This window comes from Agelaius phoeniceus, chromosome 4, assembly GCF_051311805.1.
Source record: "Agelaius phoeniceus isolate bAgePho1 chromosome 4, bAgePho1.hap1, whole genome shotgun sequence".
NCBI classification, from domain to species: Eukaryota; Metazoa; Chordata; class Aves; order Passeriformes; family Icteridae; genus Agelaius; species Agelaius phoeniceus.
Genome location: NC_135268.1, coordinates 48,754,192 through 48,767,471, shown reverse-complemented (window position 1 = coordinate 48,767,471; position 13,280 = coordinate 48,754,192). Strand labels below are relative to the sequence as shown.

The following is a 13,280-nucleotide window of genomic DNA, read 5'->3' as shown; positions in this document are numbered from 1 at the left end:
CTGCTTCATTCCTAGTTTCTTTCTTTTTTTATATCTCTTCCATTATAGGAGGTATAACAATAGTCCAACATAAGTAGTAGCATAGTACAGCAATAAGCACCTACACACAGCAAAAGTTTAAGAAAATTGCTACTACTTTTGTCACTTGTGAAGAGTCCCCATTTCCCAGTGAAAATCCCCTCACAGGAGTTGGACCCTTCTACTGAGGGAAGCATTCCTAAATACATATGTTTTCTCTTAATAACAAAAGTAAATTAATTTGAGCTGAGATTATTTGTTAGGAACCAATGTGGCTGTAAAACAGTGAACTGACACTACATGGTTTTTTTTCTTTCCAGAGATCTCAGAGCAACACAAAAATGTACAATGATCATAAAATCCACTGCAAACAAAATACACTTCGTATACATATTAATGACTCATTCTTTTCCATAACTTCCACCAAAATCTCAAACAGGAGACAATTTCACGCGAGGAATTGCTGCACTTCAGTAGGAAGGCAGCATCGCCCTCTGTGGGCTGACAGAAGTCACAGTTCATCTAGAGTACCATGTAGCATCAAAAAATCAAAATAATTAAAGTCAGCTGTAGACTCACAGGGATTTGTCCTTATTGTCTATGCAAATCCACATAGAAAACACGACCCAAAGCCACTGGATGATTTTGCCAAGACTAGTATGCAACAGAAAATGAATTAATTTTTTTTTAATTATTCTGAAACAAGTAGTAATAAGTATGTAGTAATTGTTACTATTCTTTCTATTAAGTGTAGCAATACTGTCCTGCTGTGAGGAAGGACAAACTTTACAGTCATGTACATCTGAACAGGACTGAATCCTTTTACATTGTCTAGATCACGTTACAGACTGGGTCTATTGACCACAGCTCGCATTTTGTTTAACATAAATTCATGGAAGTTGGGGTGAGATTCAGTATGTTCTATCAAAAACCATGTCACTGACTCAAAAAAAACCTGGCTGATCTACATGTTAAGTTTTACTGTGGAAAAACAAAGCAAGCCCATCTGTTTCAGCAACAAACAGACAAGCATTGTTGATCTTTTCATCCACTTTCAGGACAGGCTTTTCTTCAGCAACCATCAAGCTGCAAAACAGCTCGATGGAAAAGCTGCATTCACAGCCTGGATGGGTTAGGAACGTGCTGCCCCAACAGACTGCAGCTACATGGACGCTGGTAACAACATTTGAAGATGTCACCAAAATATAATCAAGGCACCATTACAACACACATCAAGACATTATTAATAAAGGTCAAAGAAAAAAAAGAGGTATCTTCAATATTTTTGTATTTAGTGTTTTCTAGCATTTTTTACTTGCTTAAATGATCCTCGTTTTTTTTATAATATTGTTAGTCAGGCTTTGACACTGAATTCATACCAGACATACCAGTAGACAAAGCCATAACAGCAAAACATTTTTTTAAATTAGTTTAGCAATCATCTTCTGAAATCAAGACAAAATACTTGACTTACATTTCGTAACTTTTAGAAATTATTGTGAATCATGATGACAGCTACCAAGTATCAATTAGATTCCCTTCTCATGCAAGCCAAAACAGACAGCAACTCCATCTAGAACTAGAGAAGGCTACACACCAGAAAGATAAGTTATTAACTAACACTAAAGAAGTTTCCACTATACTGTCTGATTTCATCCATGTGTGCTTAGATCCAAGTCACATGAGAATCTTCCTGTATGACATTATATTCCTAATCCTTTTAAAATATACACAGCAGTTCATAGAACTCAAGAGTGTGTGACAGAGAGAGATTAACTATAGAATGAGGGGAAAAAAGCCTAAATATTTCATAAGAAGACCACTGAAAAACATTTAAATAAAATTTAAACACCTGCAAGAAAACACAAGGAGCTACATAAATCATGAGTTTAAATTTCTGTCCAAGAATTGCCCAAAGTCAAATAGATACACATTCTTCAGAAGGGAATGAAATACCTTCTGATATGTAAGCTGTCATGTTAAGGTACTCCATCAATTTAAAAATATGTATTAAAAATCTACTATTCTTTTTTAATGCCTTTTGTTTTGCAGACTTACAAAGTAAGATAACTGCCATATTTCACTTCACAGGGCAGTTTCCATGACTCACCTCATGCTGTCCAAGACACTCCCTGTTAAAAAATAAAAAAATCAGAGATTTAGAAAATGCATATTTGTTTAGGGGACTTCAAACATTGAGAGTGCTTTTCACACAAAAATTAGTGCAATCTATTTTTTAAAAGCGTAAACTAAGAAAATCACCCATCTATAGCAGCTCAGTGCCTCCTCCTTTTCAACAGTTGTTTGGATTGCTGTGCTTTATAATGAAAACCTCAAAATTTGTTTCATGTGCAAATTAATTGTAGTTGTATATGAAATCAGTTACTTTTTAGAAAGTAACCTGCTTTTGTTCCAAATAGCATCTTCTTTTTCTCTACTAATACATCATATTTTTCAGTTATTTCAGAGGTCTAGTCTGAAGAACAGTTATTTTTTAAAAAATATCCCTGATAACTTCTTGGACACAAATAATTACCTTCCATATAAGGTAATTTATACCTTATATAAACCTCCCCTTTTAATTCGCTTTTTTTTTATTTTACTACTTACACTGGTATAGGAACCTCACAGGGAGGGCACGGGAGTGCAGTCTGAATGAAGGCCGGCTCAGATGGCTGTTCCCAAGGCCCTGCAGACTGATGCTGAGAGCAAAAGACACCAGCTGAATACAAAACATAAATGGAACTATCTGCCTGACCATAAATAAATGTACAATCTAAAGCCTTTCCAATTCTAAGAAATTCACTTTCTATTAACTAGCTTTTTACTAATGGAAATCTCCACATCCCATATAGACAAAAAAATTACAGTTTTATCCTTAGCCTGGTTAGGGATAGGAAAATTAAATCCTGTGGCTCCTAGTGCTAAAAATTAAGCACCAAGCCAAATGAAAAAGACCAGTAAAACAGTTCTAACCAGTTAATAAAGGTAAAAATATTTCAACTAAGCTACTTCAATTACCATCATGCAGTGCATAACACATGTTATGTTAAAAACTGCCAATTTCTGACCTCTAACTTGTGCAAAATTTGATGGTTTTGTAAATACCATACTTAAATTTTTTTTTGGTTCTTATGCTAAAAGCAATTGCTTAAAGCTGAAATTAAATCTTTTTAATACAACTCCAACAAGAATCTTATCTTTTGAGCAATTCAAGTATGTATGACAAAATTACCTAGATTGCAGCAAAGGAACTAGAACCACTTAGCATCATGCTGAGCAATATGCCTACCTCTGTGCTTGATTATGTGTTTACTCTGAACTCCAAAAGCCCCAAAACAGAAGATTTAGGTCAAACTGATGCTCATTGTTCCAAACACAAATAATGCACCATTTTTCACTGTTTACTTACTGAGCCTGTTTGCTTCACAAGTGCTTCATCATGACAGGAAACAGGGCACAAATGGCCACAGGTTAAGGTTTTCCGGCAGGGCTGGCGACACGGAGGGCACCGCCCAAAATGACAGTAGTGTTTCTCCTGGGTAGGATGGTGACAGGTAGGTGGCCGACTAAAGTAAAATCCAAGAATGAATCAATATGACAGCAGGAAATACAAAGTTACAGTCACTGGGCAAGAATGTTCAACATACAAAGAATTGAGTTATGAACAAGCTGTTGGTGTTTTTTGTGATTTAGTTTACTTCTCACCTTCAGCAGGTGGTTAACATTACAATACAATTAGAGAGGAATTCTAAATAAAATTAAAAATCAAAGTTGGGTTTACATACTCAAACAGCTGTTTCAATCCTAATTCTACTCTGCACTACATAATCTTGCTACATCCCAGCAGAAAATATTCTTTTTCTTTTGCTAGTATAGTTTTCTAGATAAACTGCCTCAATGAGGTACTTCAAAACATACCAGAGATGACTTGAGGAAATGAGCTGGACTACAGAGTTGGAAGAGCTTGGTGAGACAGAACCTCCCCCATGAAGCAGGCAAGCTGCTCATGAAACCTCTGTGTCAGAGAGGTATTGCTAATCTCCATCTGCACAGTCAAGGATTCAGAAGACTGAGAAGTAATAACTGTAATCAGATAATGAACAAATTTTGCCTTTCAAGGTATATTTTACCACTTTCTTTAAGAACACTTTAAACTCCACTTAAGAACAGGAAACAGACCCACTTTCTATACTGACCTGCACAGCTGCTTGCACTTGGGAGGTTTGATGGTGCGCTCTCTGCCACAGGGCACTTTGATGACAGTTTTTCCACAATTGCATTTCACATCTACAGTCTCCGGACATGGATTACAACTACCTAAAAATAAACATACTAACAATGTGACAAGCAAGTCAGGCATAACCTCTTTATCACATTTATAAAAGAAGCCCAGTTATTTAGATCACACAACATTTAGATGTTTTCAATTTGTATTTCAGTCTTACATACCTATGAAGAAATGTCATCTTACATCCAAATTCAAAAAGGGACACTGAAAAACTGGTACAATAAAGTTTTGCAGATTTAGTATGATATTCATGTTCAGCCTATGTAAAATGAATGCTTCCTTGAAAACATCCTCCATCTCTATAAAGTTAGTAATCTGATGCATTTTAAAAACTGTATCTGTAAAAGATCTATGTTTTAATTCATAACTCTCCCACACCATTTCTTCACCAAGTGCCAACTGCTAAGTTTTATTATTGAGTAATTTAACAGCAAGAATATGAATCTTCTAAAAAAAGCAAAGACAGGGGATTTTAGCTTACTAATCATGTTCCAATCTGAAGCTTTAAAGAAAACAACTGAAGATATTTACAGCAAAAATTTTCAATCAATTCTGACTTGTTAGCAGGATCTGAAAAGCAGCATTTCTAGAAGCAGATGTCTCACTGGCAAAAGGCTGCTGAAGAGAAAAGGATGGAAGCACTACAGTCTTCATTTTGCAAAGTAAATTAAATAACAATATAGTGTTCAGCATGCACAGAAACATAGAATCATTTGAGTTGGAAGAGATCTTAAAGATGATTTAGATCCAACCCCTCTGCCATGGGCAGGGACACACTTCACTAAACCCTACTGCTCAAAGCCCCACCCAACCTTGCCTCAAAACACTGCCAGGGATGGAGCATTCAAAAATCCTCTGGGTAACCAGTTCCAATGCCTCACCACCCTCAGAGTAAAAAAAATCTTTTCCCAATATCTAATCTAAACATATTCTCTTTTCACTTAAAAGCCAATTGCCCTTGTCTTGCCACTGCCTGTCCTTGTAAAAAGTCCCCCTCCATCTTTCTTGTAGGCTGCCTTAGGGACTGGAAAGCTGCCAAGTCTTCTCCAGGTTAAACAACCCCAATTCTCTCACCCTGTCCTCACAGGAGAGGTGCCCATACCTCTCACCATCTCAGTGGCCCTCCTCTGGACTCTCTCCAATAGGTCCATGTCCTTCCTGTGCTGGGACCCCAGAGTTGGATGCAGTGTTCCACTGGGGTCTCACCAGAGCAGAGCAGAGGGGCAGAATCCCCTCCCTCCCCTGCTGCCCACGGGGCTCTGGATGCAGCCCAGGACACCTTTGGCTCTCTGGGCTGTGAGTGCCCATGGCTGGGTCAAGTCCAGCCTCTCACAGCACCCTCAAGACCCTCTCAGCAGGGCTGCTCTGGATCTGTTCGTCCCTCAGTCTGTGTTAATACCAGGGACTGCCCCAACCCTGGGGTGCAGCACCTTGTACCTGATGGGTAAACCTCATGAGATTCCCAAGGCCCACTTCTCAAGCTTGCCCAGCTACTTTTGCAAAATAAATTGAAGGTCTAAAGCTATACTGCCCAGAGTGGCTATGTCTACAATTCACTTAAATATCCTATTAAGGAAGACAACTGGCTACATTCTCAAAAATACAGAAAGGCAGAGATCAGAGATTCAGAGAGTCTGAAGGTAAGGTGAGAGCACACTGTTCTCAAATCAAGAGATACAATGTACTACAGTAGGAAGCAAAATATTTCTATTCCCTGGCAACACACTGCAAATTTCAGCAAGCACAATAAATATTTAAGAAAAGAAGAAAAAAAAAAAAAAACAAACCACAAACAGAAGAGATTAAGTTACCTTTTTTTAGAAACTCCTGCTAAAGGCCAAGTGTTTATTATCACCAAACTCTAAAAATTCTGAGATTTGGTGGCTTTTAAAGGACCCCATCTGGGAAGTTATTTCCTATGAGGCATTATTTCCTTTAATTTTTCCATTAATTGCCTTTATTAGGAATACTTTCCTAATACTTTGTTTTTATATTAGAAAATATAAATATTTTTATATTAAAATAATTGCCTTTATTAGGAATACTTTCAAACATTTACGAAGATATTACAAACTGTACAAGACTGTATTTTGTTAAAACAGAGAATTTAGAAAAGAAAATAAATGTATCATCTGGTATCATTAGTGATTACCTTCATTATATGCAACTTTAGTGAGTAAATAGGCAATTATGTTCTTTTGATAAGGTATTCTTCAAAGTGTATATATTTGTATTTACATTCTCCAGGATCATTTTTGTTTTCTTACAGACATTGCCTTATTGTTTTCATGTTAATTACTAGAAATCTTTGTCACTTTTAGCCAGCAGCACCAAATACAAACAATCATTCAACATAAAAGCTTATCCCATAATACAGCATAAGCTCTTTAGTTTTCCAATCAGAATTTTATTCTAGAATTTAGTTATCAACCAAACTAACATGGAAAAGCAATGTTACCAGTTTTCTTCTGACAGTACACAAAAAATTACGTATTTCCAAGATTTTAGAGAGCTACAGGGGATGGAGAAGAAAGGGAAGGGAAAGAGAATAGGGGGCACAGTATACAGAGAAAAAACAAACTACTAGTTTGTGGTGACAGATTTAATAGCAAGTTAACAGGTACAACTACCACATTTACCTATCCTCTTCTCCTAAGAGTCACTGCTTCAGAAGGAAGACTGGCTGAACAAGTTGTGATTTATTTCCTGAGTCATTGCAATTTATACTTCAGAATACTAAGGAAAATTACAGAGGCTACTTGGCTGCTGTTTCAGCAGGGCAGCAGCTTCCATGGGGAAAATTGCTGAGAGGGCAGACAATTTTCCAGTCATTCCAATTTAACCCCCTACCAAGCAAATGTCCAAGCAATCTGCCAGGTAATTTTGCCCATTTCCAGCATCTTTCAAACCAAGGTCACTGGATTCAGAAGCAAACTTTTTTGTTATCTTTCTCAGTCAGTAACAAGTTCTTATTTTCTTTTACCAGTAGGATACCGATATATATTCAAATTCCATCATTTTTTTTTCATTTTAAGCCCACTTGTATCACATGTTGCATTCTAGGATTTTTTAAAACTGTCCAGACTCAATCAGCAGCAGTCATTTCTTGTACGCATTTGGACTTTGTTATGCATATTCAGTGAAGAGAATTATTGAGAATAGGAAGTCAAGCCATGGCTTTTGTATTACTCAATTGAAAAGGAGACAGGAGCATTTTCAGAGGAAAAGTATTAAGCAAAATCACCACATAAAAATTCAGGTTGCCACTATGTAAGTCCTTAAGTTCTAACCAGCACTTTCAAAAACACTGCCCCCACAAAAAGCCCACATGCAACAATGGAGAGAATTCATTAAGTACTACACACAGTCATGCAAGCATGAAATTTGGCAAAAAATAAACAATATTCCATCACTACAGGGATTCTTCACCTGTTCTTACCTCTGTGGCAGCCTGAAGGGCATTTGTGATTTCTGCAGCCAAGAGTCCGCCCGCAGACTTGATCACAAGGTGGACAGTTTCCAGAACAGCACTATTAAAAAAAAACCCCATGAAGTCTAATAACTGGAGGCAGAAACTTTTGGTGTACACTCTCCCTCTTCTACTATCTCATTTTTCAATACTTATTTAAAAAAAAACTCAGTGCAACTTAGTCAAATTTCCTCAAACTCATTCCAGAAAAAAGGCTACCTGTAAAGTGGTTTAAAAAAAATTCTTATTATGAAATAACAAGAAAACACACATTTGAATGCATCATTTCAATACATTAAAAAGGCAGAGGGCTTCAAAACAGCATAAAGCTCAAAATATTATAATATTTTAACTACAAATAATTTCAGAAGATAGGACATCTAACAGTTCACCTCATTATTCTGCAATTTCTTCCACTTTTATGTTCTATTGTCCCCAGCACAAGAAGGTCTAACCATTTTTAATACACCTTTTACCTCTGTAGTAAAGGCAGATAACTTCAAGACCAGTTATCTATTTTCTATTCTTAAATAAATCAGTAACCTGAAAGAATCAAAACATTTCATAAAACCATCACATCAGTGGATGTCATATCAGGAGAGAACATCATCTTTTCTATTAACTTGAAAAGCACCCTCCTTCCAACAAGAAACCTGTATTTTCCACCATGGAGGTGTCAACATTGCATTCACTTGTTCTGTAATCTTTTCACATAAAATAAATTTACTACAACAATAATATTCAAAAATACTTAAGAGTAAAACTGTATTTTTTCATGCCTATTTGTGGTAAGTAGTCCAACTTTCACAAAGTATTAATTCAAAAATAGGAGGCAACTTTCAGGCTCTCTTTAGTGAATAGACTAAAAAGATACTTCTGATACTTTTGACTTCAAATAAGAAGTGAAACAAATCTCCAATTCCCAAATGTCAGACCACTGCTGCTTGCACTGCTGTGCACATGAGATGGAATGCTGGGCTGTGAAAAATAAAGAGTGTGTCCCTGACAAAATTTTAAGTGTTTCCCAGCTCTTCCTACAAAGCAGGGAAATAAATTGAATTAACTGCTGCAGAAAGCATAAAGCATCAGTGACTACTCAAGAATCTGACAGCAAAAGTGCCTTCAGGAACTGTAGAGTTGTCAAAATCCTCTCCCTGCTTATAAGGCCAGTGAGTGTTACTCGATGTCATCCTTTTCAGAGAATTCTAGTACATTGAAAACTAGTTTCAGTGACAAAGAAGAAAATTCATCTTGCTACACAGTAACATGAGGCGGAGCAACAAGTTGATGTGATTTTATCTAGACTTTTTTCACAAGTCAGCTAAACAAGGCGTTTGAGACAGATCATCTCTGGGCTCTTACCTTCCTGCGGCACTGGTGCTTCTGACAGTCGCGGATTTTAGTGCACTTGGTTTCACACAGGTATGGCTTATGGCACGGCATGCGCTTGGTGTGCTTCCCACAGCGACACTGCTTTTCAACCTCCTGGGCACCAGGACAGGCAGAAAAAACAGAGCGTTTTTCATATAAGAGGAAAAAAAAGGAAAATAGAATGTTCTAGTACTATCTGTAAAGGAAAGTTCAAGGAACTTGCAAGAACACTGCATACACAAGGCAAGTGTGCCCTGCAAGATGATAAGTGCAACTGCATAAGAAATTCATACAAAAATGTACCTCTCCTCCACATGAAAGTAGATTCACCACTAGTGTATACAGATAACTTAAGAAGAAGATGAGCTGGATTATCTGACCTTCATCATGGCTGTCATGTGATGATTACTATCACCTAGACTTTGTAGCCAAAGCTGGTTCAGGAAGAGACAGCTGAGACCTGACAGAGCAATGGCTTTGGAGGCCAGACCACAGAAGCTCCAGAGATATCTAGAGCACAGTAAATTTCTTATTGTTAATTCTCTTACAGAAGAAAATAGTGTTATGTTATACCACCTTCCATCTCACTAATGGAGGAATATCATAGAAAGATAAAGCCAGAAGGAAGCTAGAAAAGATGGGGGGAAAATTGTCTTTTAGGGCATAATAATTAAAAAAAAAAAAAACAACAAAAAACAAACCAAACAAAACCAAGCTAAAGCAACACACTCATCCAAAGGTGCAGGCTCAACTCAATACAGTGCTCAACGACTTACTCAGTTGTGTTGGGGTGGGAGGGGAGTAATGAAAGAACATATTGCTTTTAATAAATAAAGTGACAGATTTTGTGGTATATATGATTTCATTTTCCTTAGGTGACTTGCATGGTTCCAGGCACATAGTTGAAGAGCCCAAACAAAATGTGAACTGGACAAAGTAAGACTAACCTGCCTGCATATTTCACAGGGACCCCGATGACAGCGCTGTGAACATTTATGGATTCCACATTCCAGAACTTTGTCACAACTATCACCACAGGTGGGCACATCTTCTGTACAAGGCAATGTAAACTCTAGACGAAGAGAGAAAAGTACAAATAAACATTTAGGGAACAAAAAAAAGACAAAATATTTAGGAAAAAATACAATGTACAGTACATTCAAATGACAGTAGTCTTTTAAAAGTTTTTTTAAAAGCTTCCTTAGATTTACTTAGTTATTCACATCAAAAATTAAACCCCTGGTGCTAAATAAAGCTTTGAAAGCTATGCAAAAAAAGTTAATGTACTGTCATGGTTGACAGTAAGAACTTTTTATGGACCCTGCCCTGCAGAATTAGCCTAAACTACTGACTGTGAAAGACTGGAGGACTTTTTATTCAATTTATCATTAAAAAAAAAAATAGCTTACTTGTTTTTCCACATGGACAGGACCTTTTCCCAGAACGAGGACAGTCTCCACAGGGACCAGCATGACAAACTCGTTCACATGTGTGATTGCCACATGGCAAACACTTGCCACACACCTGAGAAATTCAGAGAAATCAGTGAATGCAATGAAATAGAAGTACATACCAAGCCAAAGCAAGCCAAGGGTAAAAAGCAGGAGTGAAATGCTTCTGGATGGAATTTCACTTTTTCTGAATTTTGTTAATAAATGTTGTATTTGCCAGATTCACTAAATAAAACTGATCGTCCCTGCAGTGATCCTGCCTGGAAGGCCACAGTAGAGTGAGGAGTTAGTGATTCACAAAACCTCAGTAGTTGCAGGTGTGTGCTGGACTGCACCTACAGCTCAGCCTTCAGGCCTGCATTGTGCTGCACATACACTTTGGCCACAGGATAAACTTACTGTAGCAGAAGAGATTGGAGACACCTCTCACTTGGTAGCAGTGATTATGCTGTCTGCATGTCTTTGCTTTTATCTAAAAGTGCAGCAAGAAGTTCTCATCTGAATAGCCTTTGTGTTTGACTGTAGAAATGATGATCAAGGATGCTTTCCACTTGTAAGAAGATCCAATTAACCTTCAACAACCAAAGTGGGGTCTGCACTGTATGCTGCACATCTATCATGGCCCATTCAATGCTGCACAGCTTGGGGTTCCAGAGATCTAAAGGGACATGCTAGTCTTTAGATTATACTCCTTTTCACTACAGTGTTAGCTGAAATAAACTGCATTTTAACTGATACTTTACAGAGGTCAAGTACCTTCCTTACCGGGATCAGAATGGCCAAGTACCCCCTGATACAGCCTCCCCTCCACCACTTAATTTTTTAAATTATTTTTATTTTTTCCAGTCTATCAATCCATAGCCTTGGTCTTAAACACAGGCTGTAAATATACTTCAAAGAATTAATCACAAAGCTTTCATTCTGCTACAGTCCTAAAATAAAGCATGAAACTCTTGTCTGCTAAGCTGTGGTTTCATTCTTATTTTTGAAGGCAACAGCTGAAATTTCAACCTCAAGAACAAGAAAAAGAATATACAAAGTTAAATTCACTGCTAGAGTGACCCCAGAACAATTCCACAACAGTATCATTTGAACTATTGTAAAAAATTAATGGACCCACCAATTAAATCTCTTCTCAAACAATGCTGTTTATATTCTTGATTTGTACACTTCCAAAAGTTTTTTTTTTTCTTACTGAATACGTTTTTCCAATCCTTAATAGATCAAGTAATCAAATTTTATAAAGGTGAGAAATCTGTTTAAAAGGATAGCTTCAACATACCTGATCACACTGCCACTGAGGGCTTGCACAAAGCCTCTCTGCTGTCTGTCTCCCACAGATACACTGTTGTTTACTGACACGTGGACAAGGCTGACAATCTCCTGTATGCAATTGCAAAGTGACACTGAGAGTAGGAATTGCAAAAGAATGATGCATCTTAACAACAGAAACAGCTACTGCTCTGAAATTTTACAAAGGTTGGTCTACCTGCATGACAGGGATTCTCACAAACATGTTGTCCACACAGCAGTGTTCGCCCGCACGGCAGGCGGCAAGACCACTCCTTGGCACTGCACCGTCGGGGCACTGCTTTGGCCTTCTTACAGTGACACGTCGTTGTGACCATCTTTGGGCAAGGTGGACATGGTCCTAATGACAGGAAAAACAGTATCTTGCTAATTATAGGAAAATAGTATCTTGTTAATGACCATTCAGCAAATGCAGCCTTGACTACATCGCTTCTATTCTGAGAATTTTAAATGTACTTAAGAGATGTAAAGTTGAACTGTGTAACAGGTATCTAAATACAGGTCACACAACCAAGAAACACAAAGGATTTACCTGGATGACAAAGCAGCAAACATTTATGACCACAGGAAGGTTTGAATTCCCTCTCACATATTTGACCACAGGAGTGAGGTACCAGCCATGGGTCCACCGCTGGATTCTCCACTTTTCCACAATAACAGTAATACCGACTGGGAGTTTCAGAGCGTTTGTATTCAAACCTACATTTTGGACTAAAACAAGGGGAAAAGGAGTGAAAACAAAAACAACTTCTTAAAACAATTAAAAAAAAAAAAGCAGTTTTATCATTTTGGCTTCCCAAGACTGTTTCAATGCTACCAATTAACATTTTTACAACTACTATAATGAATAACAAAAAAACACAGAAGAAAGGTCTTTCTATATGTCAGATATTACAACACATTAGAATGTCTAAGGAATTGCTTCACTAATGCAATTTCTTTTCTCTAAGAATACATATAGACAAAAATAAGCACAGCAAAAATCAGAACAGTTTTTATGTCAAGTAATATCAAAAGAATCTATGCAACAGTTAACCTACTTAAATAGAACTAATTAAAAAAAAAAGGATTAAAAACCAGGGGTTTACTAGTAGCAGTCTATTAGTCATGTAAAACAAAGTTTAGCAATGCTAGTAAAACCAAGCATACTAATTAGAATTTTATATGAAAAAATTTAGGTTCAAGATGTACACCTTCATTGTTCACCCCGATGTTGAGAGAAATTAAAAAACATAATTACTGTTAAAGGTAGACAGACACTAGAGGCCTGGGATTTATAAAGTGCCACAGGCCCAACAGGCCCCACAGAAGCCATGAACAAGGGAAGCAACACGAGGAAGGAGAAACAAAGCAATTCACATTGCTGGTT

The 13,280-nt window shown here is 37.2% G+C and overlaps 1 protein-coding gene across 2 annotated transcripts in view; it reads right to left on the bottom strand.

Moving 5' to 3' along the window:
• The window catches only part of NFXL1 (nuclear transcription factor, X-box binding like 1), a 45,366-nt gene that overhangs the window by 27,007 nt on the left and 5,079 nt on the right, over nt 1-13,280 (bottom strand). For both annotated transcript variants that reach the window (XM_054632670.2, XM_054632671.2), the window contains exons 5-15: nt 12,444-12,622; nt 12,090-12,251; nt 11,883-11,983; nt 10,559-10,673; nt 10,097-10,221; nt 9,141-9,263; nt 7,749-7,839; nt 4,218-4,338; nt 3,431-3,587; nt 2,629-2,720; nt 2,129-2,150 (exon numbers count right to left, since the gene is read on the bottom strand). In XM_054632670.2, coding sequence (XP_054488645.1) covers nt 2,129-2,150; nt 2,629-2,720; nt 3,431-3,587; nt 4,218-4,338; nt 7,749-7,839; nt 9,141-9,263; nt 10,097-10,221; nt 10,559-10,673; nt 11,883-11,983; nt 12,090-12,251; nt 12,444-12,622 — 1,288 coding nt within the window. The remainder of the gene's footprint in view (nt 1-2,128; nt 2,151-2,628; nt 2,721-3,430; nt 3,588-4,217; nt 4,339-7,748; nt 7,840-9,140; nt 9,264-10,096; nt 10,222-10,558; nt 10,674-11,882; nt 11,984-12,089; nt 12,252-12,443; nt 12,623-13,280) is intronic.